General features: G+C 39.9%; 1 protein-coding gene across 2 annotated transcripts in view; it reads left to right on the top strand.

The window, feature by feature from the left end:
- The first annotated feature begins 673 nt into the window (after nt 1–673).
- The window catches only part of LOC140797804 (uncharacterized), a 28,158-nt gene continuing 11,623 nt past the window's right edge, over nt 674–17,208 (top strand). Inside the window, exons 1-4 of one of the 2 annotated variants that reach the window (XM_073151468.1) lie at nt 674–874; nt 14,336–14,409; nt 14,500–14,603; nt 14,760–14,828. In XM_073151468.1, coding sequence (XP_073007569.1) covers nt 807–874; nt 14,336–14,409; nt 14,500–14,603; nt 14,760–14,828 — 315 coding nt within the window. In that variant the 5' untranslated portion in view covers nt 674–806. Of the gene's footprint in view, nt 950–14,335; nt 14,410–14,499; nt 14,604–14,759; nt 14,829–17,208 lie in introns of both variants that reach the window. The other variant, XM_073151469.1, reaches the window with a different exon arrangement.

Below are 17,208 nucleotides of genomic sequence, written 5' to 3'. Positions count from 1 at the left end.
CTAATATTGATGGTAATGCTTCAGTGGTGGTGGTGGTGATGGTAATGACAGAGTGGTGGTTACGATAGTGTGGTGGTCACGATGATGATGAGTGCTGGCGGTTATAATGAGATGTGGTGATGTATTGGTTAGGTAGTGGGCAAAGTGATAATGGTGAATGTAGGGTGATAGTGCTTGTGTGAATGTGTTAGTGGTAGTAGTGGTGATGATGATTCTATGATAGCGTTGATGATAGTATAAGTGGTGATGGTTAGCATAATGAGTGATGACAATGGTAGAGGTTAAGGTGGTACTAGTAGTGCAATAGTATTGAAAGTTGTGGTATTTGTCGTTATGCTTGGGTGAGGGTGATAATGATGGTGATAATACTAATAGTGAAGATGGTGAAAGTGACAATATGATGGTGATAGTAGGATGACTATGATGGTGGAAGGGCGGTGAAAGTAGCATGCTAATGATTATCATAGTGATGGTTGTTAGCGTGGTGGTGGTGGTATCAACGAGGAGATGGGTGGTCGTGGTAGCAATGATGACAAGATGAATGATGGTGGTTGCCGGTGGTGATGGGAATAGACAAGGAGAAGAGAATAAAAAAAAGTGAAACAGTAATAATAATTAATTTAGGATATATTTTGTATTTATTATTATTAGGGTTAACATTATAAAACAACCCATTGTTGCAAATTCAATAACTTCAGACTCAATATTGCAAAATTCATAAAATAAATGCAATTAAGTTGCAAATTGCCCCTCGAAACGGGAATTTCCCAATTGGGTTCTAATCATCGGAGGCGGCGGTGCAAGCCATGGTGGTAGCTTCGGGTACCAACTCGTGGGCCAAAGAGATGGCTATTCGGAGAAGAGTAGCAAACATGTACGCTCCCCCTTCCCTCTGTCTCTTAGTCTGAGATGTTAGATTCGATGTTCCTTAGCTTTTCGTGCTTCAAAGGTTTCTTCCTTTTCTTTATCTACGCTAAGCCCTTTTTCTTCTTGACTTCCATGTAATTTGCGCTGTTTATTGTAAACCTTTTTTTATTGAATTTATCTAGGTAGGGCACGAAATTTATAGAAATTACAGAGAGCTTAATGTCGAACAATCCTTGACAGTTTGGGGTTTTAGAGATTTTGATGCTTCGATGGCAAGGATAAAAGCTACCAGTTTTAGGTTATCATCATCTACTAAGATAATTGTAAAATGGAACCTGTAATAGTCCCCGGTTCTCAAATGCAGCTTAGGTTGTGACTATGTTGTTTTAAATTTGGTTCTTCCTTGTTCTAGCTAAGTACATGGACCAATTTACCTTTAGTAAGGTTCGTATTGCTTGCTGAGTACTGAAATATGTTTAGTGTGCACATGGAATTCTGTCATCTTTGGGATTTTATCTATAATTTCCACCTGTTAGACAATTTTCATGATTGAATTTGGGAGTGATGCTGTTGTTGGCCTTTTTGCACAGTATATCTGGAAATTTGGGAATTTATAAGAGCACCAGATCCTATTTTGTCTTGGAAATCTCCACTTTGATGTTAAGATTTTCAGTAATACTCCATGATGAGAGGAAATCTCATAGGAATAGAAAAGATTAAGATGGCAGATTGCTGGTATAGGATTGCGCTTCTAAATTATGGACGAAACTCTTTAAAGTCTTTTGAAGAACTTTTGTATTCGATCTGGGATCATCCAGTTTCGGCTGGATTGATCAATTTGTCTCTCGGCTGTATCTATTGTATCGATCGAAACTAAGTCTTTTTAAGATTCAGGTTGAATCTAAAGTGTATCTAACCAATGAAATGTTAGTAATTAATATCCTCAACTATCTTCTTTTTAAGTTTTCAGTTTTTACCCTCTTATTTTTCACACTCTCCTCCCACCCCTCACACTTCACTGAGCTCATCTGACTCCTCCAGCTACTCCACACTCTTGTGAACTCGATGAATGCATTTTTTTTTTTACTATTGCAGAACAACAGTGAAGAGAAAGATCTCCCACGTCATTACTATTTTGCCGTAGTTATTTACAAGCATAAAATTTTGCCAAATTCAAGTCGAAATGTATCATAGTTTTGAGTGAGTTTTCTTGTTTAGTTTTTAGGCTTCATATATGATTAATTTTTATTTTCTTATTTTTCTATTATTTTTCCTAAATTTTTAGAAATTTTTTTGCATTTGTAAATAATACTTAGAACTTTATGCAATTAAAAATAGTCCTATCCGATACGGACGACAGATGCATAGCGGCCAATCCCTATCTCAATATCGAGTTTCGGAACCTTGATCATGTAAGACTTGTCCGAATTGAAATACATGAACTACTGAATTAAAAAAATACTAATTTGTTATAGAACAAGATATATGAATGACAATTATTGATATATGAGGACCTTGTTATACTAGAAGCGGATTAGTTAGCTAAGGGAGTGGCAGAAAGGCCAAAAAAAATATTTGGATGAAAAATAAGATTATGAAATAGTGCATGAACTCATGGCATTCTTGCTGAATTAGCTTGGCGAGGAATAAATGAACTTTTTTGAGAAAATAAAACTGTCTCAAAATTAAATAGACTAATCCCACACCTCTGTAACAATGAAAGGTAAAGTTTGGATGAAAATTAAATCATAAATAAGCGCACGAACTCATAGCAGTTCTTTTAATGAGTTTAAGTCATGCTTGAAAGTGCCCGAGTCTCTTAATGAATTTAAGTCATAAACCAACTCACTCATGAGATGGCTATATTGAATTAGATCACCCACTGAATTGGATGATATTATTTTCTGGGTTAGTCAACTAGTTATATGCTCACAATGACTCAATTGATAAGATCTTTATTGATGAGACCCATTGTAATGAATTGGGTTCAGCTGAATACATATTGACCTGGTCAAATCTGGAAGTTGATGAAGATAACCCTTTCATTATGTAGAATTTGTATTGATGTGATCCAGCTGAAGCGGTGCCCAAACAACCATCAGACATCAGTATATATTGTCATCCCAAGTTTAATCTTTTTAAAGCATCCTTGATTTCACTTATCTAATTTTTCTAATATATTAATAAGTTCACTATAGGGCACTTGCAGAACTTTCATTTGATAAAATCTTAATTAACTCTTCCATCTTCCTTTCATATCATTTATTTACTAGAAATCTTTGGTGCATATTTGATTGCCTAAGTCTTTTCTCTTTAGTCCGTCTTTGGTACTTAGTTTAGAGTGAGATTATCATACACCTTAAAATTCATTGTTAACTTCTGTTTTTAGTTTCTTTCTTACCTATTTTATAATTTCATAGTTTTCACTACCACTACATTTTGCCTAGTCTTATATTATTTTTTTAATTGCCTAATTGCCTTTTGAACTTGATTAGTCCACTACCAACTCTCATTTAAACCTAGTTTTCTACTTTATGAAACACTAAGAATCTCTGTTGCTAGTCCTTTTATATGGTTTCTCATTCAATGATATGGATGCTTTGAATCTGTATGTAGTTGAGTAATTTAATTTTTCTTTTGTATTTTCATATTGGATTTCATCTTCATTAGTTGCTTGGATAACACTAGGACATCAGATCTGATTAGTTATTGCATCATTGAATTCGATCATATCTTACTGCGAAAATCCAGTTGCATTCATTGCGTTTAGTTAGCTTGTAGAATATTCCTGCTTCATTTCTTGTAACTGTTAACTGTTAAGTATATTACATTATTATTTAAATGTTGTGCATGCAGATACAAAATGTGAAAGAAGAATTATTTTTATAACAGGAAGGATCTGCTATAACATATGCCATTAACTATGTACTAATACCTGCATATGCACCAACTCCTTTCTGCTTTAGGCAGCTAAACATCAAAAAGGGTGTCTTAGTGCACCAGGCTCCCACCTACATGGGTTTGGGTATGCAGATGCATGACTCATATTTCTGAAGAGGCTATTTTCTAGACTTGAAACCATTATCTCTTGGTTGCAAGGGGCATGCCTGACACCCTCATTTTTGACAATTAAACATAGACATGATAAACATGGAAGCTCAATTGGCTGTTCCAACTCCATGATCACGATAGGATTTGTCTGGTCTTTTACCTTAACTAACATTACGAGATCTTCCAAAGAAATTCATCTTAATCTCTAATGATCTCTCATTCTATCATCAGTACTTTCAAATCCAAGAATATGTATCTTCTCTGATTTGTTGTTCCAATCCAATTTTCTTGAATATTAGTTGATGAAAGTATAAACATTACATTCTACAGAACACAGTGTACACACATACAAGCATGATACATTCTCACAGATGACATAACAAATAAACTTCTTATCATTCTAATGAACTACTAATGATGAATGATCATTGCTAGCTTTTGGCAGGCCATATTCTGTCAGTAAGGATGATACTTTATTTTAGCTACTTAGCTAATCTTTACAAACTATCTGTGACTGGCTTGATGCTTACTCATCTAGTATTGTCTTACGTATTTTTTGATAGAAATCATGGATTCACTTTATTTTTGTTCTGTTGTCAAGTTGACAATTCTTTCTGGCGTTAGTAGAATCTTTCTTGTTCTATAATCTTTCATGTTAATGAATTTTACCTTTATTCCTGATTTTTGACCTTGTGGTTAGAACTAATTGTTTCTTTTCCGCATAAGACCTCCCTGACTAATAATCACTTGTCTAGCTGCACACAAAGCTCCTCAGATTGGTATTTATTTATTGTCTACAGTGCTTTAAAGCAATTCAGTGATGCATTTTCATTCTTGCTTATTCAAATGGTTTCTCACAGATCTACCCCTTACTATCTTCAGTCAATCAGCTTGTTGTCATCATTGCCCCATCACCACTTTTGGCCCTTAGTGTCAGTAATGAGCCCTCTCACTAAAAAATTGAAATTGGTAAGTAGGAAAGAAATGGTTTTGTACTTGATCTCTAGTTAGGTACATATTTTTGTAGCTTAAAAATTTTGTTATAAAGTGGTGGGGACATCACTTTTCGTCACGTTTATTCTCGTAGGCACAAAAAGGGCTGCACTCATAGCCCTTTGGCTTAACGAGGGTTGTGACTAGCCACTTCTAGGGTTATTTTCGTCTTTTTGTCTTTTACTTTATTTTGCCTATATAAAGGCTTGTAATCATCTTTTATTGTTTAATGAACATTTTGAGAGTTTTCTGATATATTTAGTTAGGATCTTTTCTTATTGCATTAGTTGTTTATTTTTATTAAAATAAAATTCCTGTAGGTCGCGTTCGAACGCAGGAGGGGTCGCGTTCGAACGCCCTTGCGAACACCTGCATCGGTTCGCAAATAACAAAGGACGTGAAAAGTGCGTTCGAACGTGGTCGGGCGCGTTCGAACGCCTGCATCGCGTTCGCACATACACAGAACGCCTTTTGTGTGTTCGAACGCGATCGGGCGCGTTCGAATGCGATCAGCATAATTGCACTAGGATTAGAGTTAATTATTGTTATTAGGGCTTTTGGCCAGCCTCTATAAAGGTGTGGATAACAGCCAAATTCATTATGCTATTGGATTATTGATTTCTTACCTCCTATCATCTCTCTATTCTTTCTCCCTCCTCCCTCCTCCCTCCTCCCTCTTCACCATCCTTCCACCTCAACCGTTGGCAAGGGTTTTCCTAACTTCTAATCTCCCTCGTCTATCGAGTCCTCCTTCTTCTTTGGGATCTCGACCACTTTTTTCCTTTCGTTTATATCCCTTAACCACATCCACCATCCATCTTCATCTCTATACCCATCCATAACTCTAACATCCACTCCACCTGTCACCACCGCCATCACCCACACTAAATCGTATTTTCGTCCCAGTTGCAGTTCGAATATGTAAAGGGCGTAAATACGAAAATTGTAGATTAGGAAGCTAAAATCCACTTGGTTTCATAATTTTTTGACTACCGAAGAATAGTTGGTAAATATTTTCCCACGGTTGCGCAGACTGATTCCTGTAATAAATTCAGATCTTGAAGGAATCGTTTCGTAGCCTATCTTTTGGTACCGTATCCCATCAATTTTGTATCAGAGCCAGGCGAACCTCAGACCTCTATTAATGGTGGAAACAAAGAAGATGACATCAACAAGGAGACCAATAGAGACCACACCTATAAGGAAAGACTCAACCCACGATAACCCTAACTGTGAGGCCGATTCCTTTAGAGTAATCACGGCAGGACCGAGTCAACTAACGTCCATGGGTGTGAATATGGGCTTGGCGGATGAACTTAGGGGCATGTTCCAAACATTGCTGCATAGAGTTGACGCAATGCAAAAGGATCACAATGATTTAAAGGAATATGTCATGAGTTGATCGATTTCGTCATCTCCTCGATGAAAATCGGTACCTCAAAAAGGATCAGCGATGGGACCACACCGATCCGATACCCCACAGGTCCAGGTGCGACATGTTAGTGTCAATGATCCCCTCTTACCCATGCCTATACATCATCCCCCACATCGTTAAAAAACCCAAGATCGGCGGTGGTGGAACCCGAGAGGCGTGCGGCATCGGTGTGCTTCGTCGATGAGAAAGATTGGCACTTTGAGGATGAGGTTGATCCCTTCGGAGATGGTGATGGATGTGCTCAAGGATTTAGAGAAGGAGATCGACATGCACAAAGGTTTAAACCTGAACTAATAATCTTTCGTGAACCCGACAATGCGATTCGGGGGAGAACCGCACGCTTGGACTTTCCAAAATTCCAATGTAGTGATCCATTGGATTGAGTGTTTCAAGTTGAACAATACTTTGATTGTCAAGGGACAGCGGAGGATGCAAAAGTCTAGATGACTAGCTTTCACCTCCAAGGAACGGCATTGCATTGGTATAGATCAGTTATTCGTGGTGGAGGATTTATCGGTTGGGCTAACTTTTGTAGGAGAATTACACGCAAATTTGGGACAGCTGCATATGAAGATTTTGCTGCCACATTAAGCAAGATGGTTCAGAGGACGACCGTATTGGAGTACCAAGCTGAATTTGAAAAAGTTAGTAGTTGTTGTGAGCCACTTTGGCCCGAACCGACATTGATGAGCACATTCATTTCAGGGCTGCGGGATGAGATACAGACGGATGTTCGTGCTCTTTGTCCTACCCCTCTTGATAAGGCCTTTGAGAAGGCCGTGAGGATGGAGCAAAAACATAAGGCTCTCAAGATAGCAGTAAAAATAAGTTGGGGCAACCGAGATGAGCTATTTGCGCCTAGAACGCCGGCTGGAAATTCTGCGGGTTCAAAGACAACGGCTGCGAGCACTAGATCACGACCACTTTTGAGACCTTTCGATGTTAGAGGAGGCACAAGAACCCCTATTCGAACTCTCACACCTACATAGGTGGAGGAGCAAAGAGCGAAGGGTATTTGCTTTTGATGTGAAAAACGTTTCACCTCCGGTCATCGGTGTTCCAAACCGATCAGGAGTGTGATGCTCATCGACGGTCTGGAGGAGGATGATGAGGTTGTTCCTGATGGAAAGTGTTCAGAGGAGGTCAATGAGAAGGCCGTTGAGAAGGGTGAGGAGGAAGATATCCAAGCTGAAATATCAATGCATGCATATTCAGGTACTTTCGTGTCGAGGACATTGCGGGTAGATAGACTCGTTAAAAAGCATTGTGTGCATATCCTCATTGATTCAGGGAGTACACAACTTTCTAGACAAGAGATTAGTGAGGAGATTGGGCTTAGATGCTGAACCGACCACAGGGTTTGACGTTGCTATTGGAGACGAGATGAAGCTTAAGGCGGAGAGCTTGTGTCGCCGGGTCAGTATTCGAGTGCAAAGACACGACATCATTGTGGATTTGTATCCGTTAGCGCTGCGAGGAGCGGACATTGTCCTAGGCACTCAGTAGTTATAAAGCTTGGGACCCGTCACTTTTGATTTTCGGAGCATGTGGATGTAATTTAAGTAAGGAAACAAAGATGTGCGGCTTGATGGAGTTCGATTTGCTACCGATTCCTGCGATCCAGCTGATGGTGGGGCTGCCATGTGCTAGTGATTTGGCCTATCTTCTTCAGTTAGGACTAGTAGGAGATGAACCTCAAATGAGTCTAGATACTACCATTGAGTTGTCTAATTTATTAGACAAATTTGCTGGACTGTTTGAAGAACCAAAGGAGTTGCCACCAAGGAGAACGGCGGACCACCACATAGAGATTGTGCTCGGGACTGCACCGGCGAACGTGAGGCCATATCGGTATCTACATGTGCAAAAAGAAGTTATCTCTAATATGGTAGCTGAGATGTTGGAGCAAGGCCTCAGTCAACCAAGTCATAGCTCTTATATCGCCCGTGCTATTGGTGTGAAAAAATGACGGCACATGGCGTTTTTGTGTCGACTATCGGGCACTAAACACTATTACTATCAAGGACCGGTATCCCATTCCGGTTATAGAGGAGCTGCTAGACGAGCTTGCAGAGGTGACGATATTCAGCAAGCTTGACTTGAGGGCTGGGCATCATTAAATTAGAGTTTACCCGGCGGATGTGCACAAACTGCATTTCGAACTCCGGACGGGCATTACGAGTTCCGGGTGATGCCTGGTCTCACCAATGCTCCAGCTACTTTTCAAGGCCTCATGAATGATATATTTCAACCTCTATTGCGAAGATCTGTCTTGGTATTTTTTGACGATATTTTGGTGTATAGCAGGACTGAATTGGAGCATTGGGCGCATTTGGAGGATGTGCTGAATTTGTTGAAGCAAAACCAATTGAAGATCAAAAAGTCCAAGTGCTTATGGAGAATACCACAATTGGAGTATTTAGGCCGTATCATCTCAGCAGAAGGTGTAGCGGCGGATCCTCAAAAGGTAGCATGCATGACCGCTTGGCCTATTCTTACTACCACCATTAGATTGAGAGGATTTTTGGGGTTGACCGAATATTATCGTCGATTCATCACCGAATATGGCAAGATCGCTGCTCCCCTTATTTCTTTGTTGAAGGACTCTTTTAAATGGACGGATGAAGCCACTACAGTCTTTGAAAAACTGAAAACAGCAATGACGACGGCACCCGTTTTAGCGCTACCGGACTTCAACAAAGAGTTCATTGTGGAATGTGATGCGTCGAGAGTTGGCATAGGAGCTGTTCTAATACAAGGAGGATGTCCCATAGCCTTTTTTAGTAAGGCTTTATCACAAAAATCTCAACAATTATCGACTTATAAGAGAGAGATGTTGGCAATCCTACATGCGGTGACAAAGTGAAGGCCTTATTTAATCGGTAGGCAATTCATTATAAGAACTAATCAAAGGAGCCTTCCATACTTTATGGGACAGTGTGTACACACTCCGGCACAGTAGAGATGGGTCACAAAATTGCTGGGGTATGATTATAAAATTCAATACAAGAAAGGAATGGAAAATAGAGCGGCGGATGCACTATCGCGCCAACCCAATACCGTCGAGCTTGTAGCCTATTCTTCTCCTACCTTTCCCTTCTTTGATGAGCTAAGGTATGCATGTACATCTGACCCAGATGTTTTGAGATTGTTGGAGGAGGTGATGGATAATCCGGAGCGCCATCCAGAGTTGGAGAACCGAGGCAGTTTACTGCTAGACAGCGGATGCATTCGGGTGCCTGCAAATGATGGATTGCAGCATAAATTGTTGGAGCACTTCCACTAAACTCCAGAGGCTGGTCATGATGGTGTCTTGAGGACTTATATGAGGATATTATAGAGTTGCACGTGGCTAGGATTGAGGCGGGATGTGAGGAGTTTTATCCGTGCTTGCGAAGTCTGTCAAAGGGCTAAGACAACCACATTGAACCCGGTCGAATTACTATAGCCTTTACCTATACCGGACTGTGTTTGAGAATACATTTCTATGGATTTCATAGAGGGTCTTCCGCTGGTACGTCGTTATTTCGTTATCTTTGTGGTAGTTGATAGATTGAGCAACTATGCACACTTTTCGGTATTGTACATTTATTTTCAGCCAAGTCAGTGGCTGAAATTTTTGTGAGAGATGTTGCTCGGTTATATGGCATGCCACGCACGATTGTCTCGGATTATGATCGTGTATTTATGAGTAACTTTTGGACGGAGTTTTTTAGATTGCAAGGGACTCCATTGAACTTCAGTTTGGCCTACCATCCACAGACGGATGACCAAATTGAGATGGTCAATCGAGACATTGAGCAGTACTTGAGGTGCTTTGTTGGAAAGATGCCGAGACGATGGTTGGAATTCTTACCGTGGGCGGAGTGGACTTACAACACCGCCTACCATAGCAGCATTAACATGACTCCATTTGAGGCGGCGTATGGATGCACGGCTCCGACATTACGCCCTTATGATCTAATGGCATCTGCAGATCGATGGAGGTGGATTTAGCTTTGATGGATAGAGGCGCCACATTGAGGAGCTTGCGTGCCCATCTTAAATTTGCTCAAAACCGTATGAAACAAGTTTATAATCGCAGCCATAGAGAGCAGGAGTTTGACATCAGCAGTTGGGTGTTTGTGAGGGTACAACCGTATCGACAGGTGACCTTGTGTTCGATGCGAAACCAGAAGTTAGCACATCGTTACTTCGATACGTTTCGGGTGTTAGAGCGTATTAGTCCGGTTGCATATCGTTTGGAGCTATCAGAGGGGTTGAGAGTGCATCCTGTCTTCCATATTTCATTGCTGAGGGAGCGGATTGGAGATCATGAGATCATTGGATCAGTTCTACTGGAGCCATTGGAGGAGATAGAGATCGTAGAGCCAGTTCGTGTACTTGCTATACGCCGACGACAATATGGTACCAGATTAGAGATGGAGATTCTAGTCGAGTGGCTTGGCAAGCCATCCGATGAGGCGACATGGGAGTTGGAGACAGATATCTTGGAGCATTTCTTAGATTTTACACCTTGAGAGCAAGATGGGGGAAGCGTGGTGGGCTGATACATTTAGTTCGGATATTTCTTTTATTACATTAGTTGTTTATTTTTATTGAAATAAAATTTTCGTAGGTTGCGTTCAAACGCAGGAGTGATTGTGTTCGAACGCCCTTTCGAACGCCTGCATCAGGTTCGCAAATACAAAGAATGCGAAAAGTGCGTTCGAACGCCTACATCGCGTTCGCACATACAAAGAATGCCTTTTCTGCGTTCGAATACGATCGGACGTATTCAAATGCGATCAGCGGGATTGCACTAGGATTAGGATTAATTCTTGTTATTAGGGCTTTTGGCTAGCCTCTATAAAGCTGTGGATGGTAGCCAAATTCATTATGCTATTGGATTATTGATTTCTTGCCTCCTATCTTCTCTCTATTCTCTCTTCCTCCTCTCTTTTCACCATCTTTCCACCTCAATCGTTGGCAAAGTTTCTCCTAACTTCTAATCTCCCTCGTCTGTCGAGTACTCTCTCTTCTTTAAGATCTCGACCACTTCTTCCCCTACGTCTATACCCCTTAACTATATCCACTATCCACCTTCATCTTCATACCCATCCATAACCCTAACATTCACTCCACCCGTCACCACCACCATCACCCGCACTAAATTGTGTTTTCGTCGCAGTTGTAGTTCGAATCTGCGAAGGGCATAAATACGAAAATTGTAGATCAAGAAGCTACGGATCTAATCCCCACCTAGTTTCATGATTTTCTGACTACCGAAGAATATTTGGTGAACATTTTCTCACGGTTGTGCGGACTGATTTCTATTATAAATCCAGATTTTGAAGGAATAATTCCGTAGCCTATCTTTTGGTACTTCACATATTGAGTATTTGTTGGTGGATTCCAACGTCGGCGGATTTCGACCTCGGTTGGTAGATTTCCTCGAGTTTAATAATTTTCCCTACTTTTCAAATCTGCAATCGAGACGTCCTGCATCAGCTTTGGTATTAGAGCAGATCGTTTTCTAATTTATGGATGCTCCACCTCCTAGATTCTATATTGCGTCACATCTTTTCTTCGTCAGCTCAATCGCCCCACGAACACCGAATCGCTACGAGATTCGTCGTCCGACAACATCAGGATCTGGATCGAAGTTATGCGAGGAGATCATCCTCAACGAGAAAAACAAGAAACCATTACCATCACCAAATCTCCACACTAAGTTAGGAGATCATCACAAGTAAGCTTCATTCAATATATTTTCTTTCCCCGTTTTAGATAAAAAAAAAGATGAAAATAGCCTTAGAAGGTGGCTAGTAACAACCCTCGTTAAGCCAAAGGGCCACGGGTGCATAACGAAAAATGGGAGATCCATGCCGGTGGCCTATTGAGTCATTTTGGACGTGATAAGACTATTGAAGAAGCGGAGCGCTAATTCCATTGGCCAAGTCTCAAGCGTGACGTCGCTAAATTAGTTGGTCAATATAGGACTTGTCAATTAGCAAAGCATAGAAAATAAAACACTGGACTTTATACCCCGTTACCTGTGCCTGATCACCCGTGGTAGGACGTAAGTATGGATTGTCCTAGGATTGCCTTGCACCTTTGGAAAACATGATTCAATCCTCGTGGTTGTAGATCGCTTCTCTAAGATGGCCCATTTTATTTCTTGTGCTAAGACCTCTGATGTGTCACATGTGGCCAAATTGTATTTTGCCCCATATAGTCAAGTTATATGGTCTTCCAAAAATTATTGTTTTCGATTGAGATGTTCGCTTTATGAGCTATTTTTGGAAAACTTTATGGCACATGGTTGGCACAAAATTAAAGTTCTCTACAGCCTATCATTCTCAAATTGACAAGCAAACCGAGGTCGTTAATCATAGTCTTGGAAATCTTCTGCGCTGTCTTGTGGATAATCATAACAAAAATTGGGATGTCATTCTTCCTATAGTCCAATTTGCATATAATAACTTCATTAATAGGTCTATTGGCATGAGTCCATCTGAAGTTGGTCATGGTTTTAAAGCATGCAAACCTTTAGATCTATTACCTATGTTATCTCATGCTAGAATCTCTGAGTCTGCCGAAGCATTTGCACATTATGTTCATTCTTTGCATCACGAGATCACTAAGCGAATTGAGACGAGTAATTGCTAGTATAAAATACATGTCGACTTGCACAAACATGCTAAGGAGTTCGATGTTGGAAATCATGTTATGATTCGTCTCAGACTCGAACGATTCCTTTTGGGAGCTGTTCGAAAGTTGCATGCCCGTAGTGCAGGATATTTCCAAGTTCTAAAATGTGTAGGTGCTAATGCTTATGTCATTAATATTTCCTCTAATTACATCATTAGTTCTACTTTTAATATTGAGGATCTAGCAACCTACCAACCACCTATGCACATCCCCATCGAACCCTATGCTACATCTACTACTCTTCCAGACATCCTTGCTGAGCCACATACCACTTCTCCTTTCCCATCCACATCACAAGAAAAGATAGACGTTATTTTGAATGATCAAATAATATCTACTACAGAAGGAGGGGTTCACCGTTTTCTCATTCGATGGTACGGGCGACCAAAGTCTAATTGTACGTGGATCACTTGCGAGGAGTTATAGCAGGTTGACCTTGATATTTTGGAGTACTATCAGAGCCACTCGACTGAGTCGAGTTTCTTCCACCCTGGGAGAGTTATTAGGGACATCACTTTTCGTCATGTTTATTTTCGTAGGCACAAAAGGACTGCACCCATGGCCCTTTGGCTTAACGAGGGTTGTGACTAGCCTCCTTCTAAGACTATTTTCGTCTTTTTGTCTTTTACTTTATTTTGTTTATATAAAAGCTTGTAATCATATTTTATTGTTTAATGAACATTTTGAGAGTTTTCACATATTGAGTGTTTGTTGGTGGATTCCGACACCTCGGCTGGTGGATTCCTTGGGTTTAATTATTTTCCTTACTTTTTCTTCTCAAATCTGTAATCGAGACAGTATCCTGCATCATAAAGTTTTAAGAATTTATGTGTCCTACTTACTATCACATAAGAGAAGCACTAAATTTCATTTCGCACCTTGCACTATGGCCTAGTATCACTTTAAATTTTAAACTCTGAAGAATAAAAGCATAAATTTTGCAACTAATAGTAACAACCTGCATCCTAACAGAGATGGGTGGAACTTGTTCTTCTTTTGATACTTTAGGAGGCAGATTTAACCTCTTATTTTGTAGGGCTGTACTGTGATACCAAGTCAATGTTCAAGGGCCAAAATTATACTTGAAATTTTGCAATAGTTGAGGAATTTTTTTGTGAAATCAAGATTGACATATTTGTATCATTGAACAGAACTCTGAAACCAAATGTTGATGATTGAATTACAGCAAATGTTGAAGTTGTGTGGAATACTTATAATTTGTAGTTAATTTGTCATTTGTCTCTATTGGAAATGCCTGTTTAAAACTCGTTTTCCTCATTTTCTTTTGTTGCTCAGATTTAATAAGAGGGAGGAGGACTTCCCTTCTCTGAAAGAGTACAATGATTATTTAGAGGAAGTCGAGGATATGAGTAAGTTGGTTTGGTATTTGCATATTATTCCATCTCCTTACATGCTTTGACGTCCCTATTAACAGCATTTTATATGGTTCTTTTATGAAGCTTTCAACTTAATTGAAGGAATAGATGTTGCTGCAATTGAAGCCAAGATTGCCAAGTATCAAGAAGAAAATGCTGAACAGATAATCAATTCCCGAGCTCGTAAGGTACTTTGAAAATGTATGAATTTTAGTTCTCCGAGGTGGTGTGTTGTGGTTCTCTATTGGTATACTCTGTCATTATATTCTAATTGCACACCAACTGAAGTATTACCAAAAATAAGAAATGCTCTTTCTTGCAATTGTGATAATGTTTTGATACAGGCTGAAGAACTTGCAGGAGCATTAAGGGCAAGCAGGGGAAATGCTGGGCTGACAGATTCAATGGATATGGTTAGTGAATTTCTCGTCTCTGGTGATATGCTCCTTAGAAATCCTTTTAACTCTACTTACTGTTCTTTAGATTATATACATTCTATGATAGGAGTAATTGTTACGCAGACATTATAAGGGCAGAAGTAAATTCATTCATTTATAAGTTCATCTCTTTCCATCTCTTCTTCTTACAAGCATTTTGGGATTTAGTAGGAAAATAAACCAATAGCTAGTGGATTGTCAGCATCAAGGCCACTGTTCACATTATGGTATGCATCTGAAGTAATGAAGTAAACTATGGTGGATAGCTATTTCATTTACCAGAATCTCAGTCATCTATTCTGTCAGTATGGTGACCTTAAATTGGCACAACACCCCAAATAGTCAATCGGGCATTTATCGTTGACAACTGATAACCATTTACTCCATGATTCTGGAATTAATGGTGCTGTTCTCACTGAAATATCAAATAAGAATGGGAATTAGGGTGTATAATACATATTGGGCAAGGAAGTATCAGTTTTCGGCATGGTAGTCACCAAAACTACAGACATGGAGACTCTTCTAAGATATTTCTTTATGGTAAATTGAGTGTGTGTAATGTGAACCCAGTTCGAAAGGTGTAAAAATGGAGATCGTAGGTTCAATGCATAAATCTCAATTGCACAGTTCTGAGAAAATATTTACGAAATATTCATATACTGTTGGAATTACGAAATTAGATTGATTGACTTTGAAATGTTCCGGTCTACGTTTTTAGTATTCAGATCCTATTCAGATTCACATTCTATATGGGTCTAGTCAGGTTCTAATCTGGGATTGCAAGGTTAGTGGTGAAATCTGTGAAGAAGGTTGGTGCAATGTGGTGACGGGTTTGGTGCAGAAATGATGATGATATGTTTCTGACATGAGGGGTAAGAATGGTGGTGATGGAGAGGACAGTGGTGTAAGGCAGCGATGGTGGAGTGGCAGTTTGGGGTGGCTGACAGTAAGGATATGGTGGTGGCCGATGGCAAGAGACATGGTGGCATGGTGATGATGGTGGGGCGTGGTGGTGGTTGCTGGTCGGATCCGAGAAGAGAAGATGGGGCAGGAGGTGGTCGGCCCTAAGGAACTGGGGGATCGACGGAGGAGGAAGGAGGAAGGAGGAAGGAGGAGGCTAGTCAGGGTAGTGAGGGCTAGGGTTTGAACGAATTAGATTGGGCACAAGAGAGAGAGAGAGAAGAGAAATAGAAGGGACTCAATCAATCAATTTGGTTGCACTCCACATTATTTAAAGGAGGCTAACCGATTTGACCCAACCGACTAATCACATGACTTAAATCATAACAAGATGAAATGATAAATGACTCAACTGAAATGAAAATCGTCTAATTAAGATAACTGACTCAACCTAGTGAGTCCAATGTTTCATGAATTGGTCCAATCTGACTTGTGTGCATGTGTGCATGTGTGCGATTTGTTTATCAAAATGTGTTTTCCTGTGTTGTTTGTTATCTTGTATTTGTGATTTTTTTTTTCTATTTTCAGGTGTATTTTTAGTTAAAAATTAGAGTTATTTCTAGAATACCTGATTTGATCAAAACTTCTACTCCCAAAATCTAGGAGATTTGGTGTAAGTTTTGTGAAGATTGTTAGGTTCATCAGCTGGTTAACACTCTAAAGTGGGAGGTGCACCTAGAATATGGTGCTATCAAGTTCTGTTGACCTGACTTGTTTGCATATAACTTGTTAGTATAAAAATTTGTTATTATATACGAAATTTAATTTACCTTAGTAGTAGCATTTCTTGTAGTGTGTGGCAGATCAACACACTCTTTAAGATGGTTATTTGCGGCCTACTTGCAAGAGTCCAGGCAAATACTGCCTCAAGAGTACTACAAGCTAAATCCCAAGTGTGCACACACTGAGATTCACCTGTGAACCCGACTGGACAACCTTCACAAGACTATCACAAGCTGGAGACACATGATGGTGCAAATTTTCCAGATTTGAATTTTTTGCAAACTCTAGATGGGTTTTCTAACTAAACACAATTTTAGCACTAATTAGGCTAAATCTAAGTATAGGTACAAGCCCCTGCAAGTCTACTAGTCAGATATCCACCTAATATATGGATAGAGATACTAAACCCTGCAGGCTTAATGTGAAAATGTCTAGGTTAATATGGTTTGGACTAATTTAGTTTTGACTCCCCAACACTACAACCTTTGTTGTTTCCCATCACCACTCTCTCCTACATCCTCTACTTCCTTTTCTTGCCCCACTATACATTGGAGCAAAAACGATCAACCTCAGGGATTCGTTTGGCGAGTTTAGGAACCCACCCTCTCTCTCTCACTAGAAACCAATCCCCAGTCGGGATAAGTCATCGGCCTTCCGGTACAGGGGTGGCAGT

Source organism: Typha latifolia, chromosome 11 (assembly GCF_019914945.1).
Source record: "Typha latifolia isolate L0001 chromosome 11, TyphaL0001v2, whole genome shotgun sequence".
NCBI classification, from domain to species: domain Eukaryota; kingdom Viridiplantae; phylum Streptophyta; class Magnoliopsida; order Poales; family Typhaceae; genus Typha; species Typha latifolia.
This window is presented reverse-complemented; position numbering and strand designations above follow the sequence as displayed.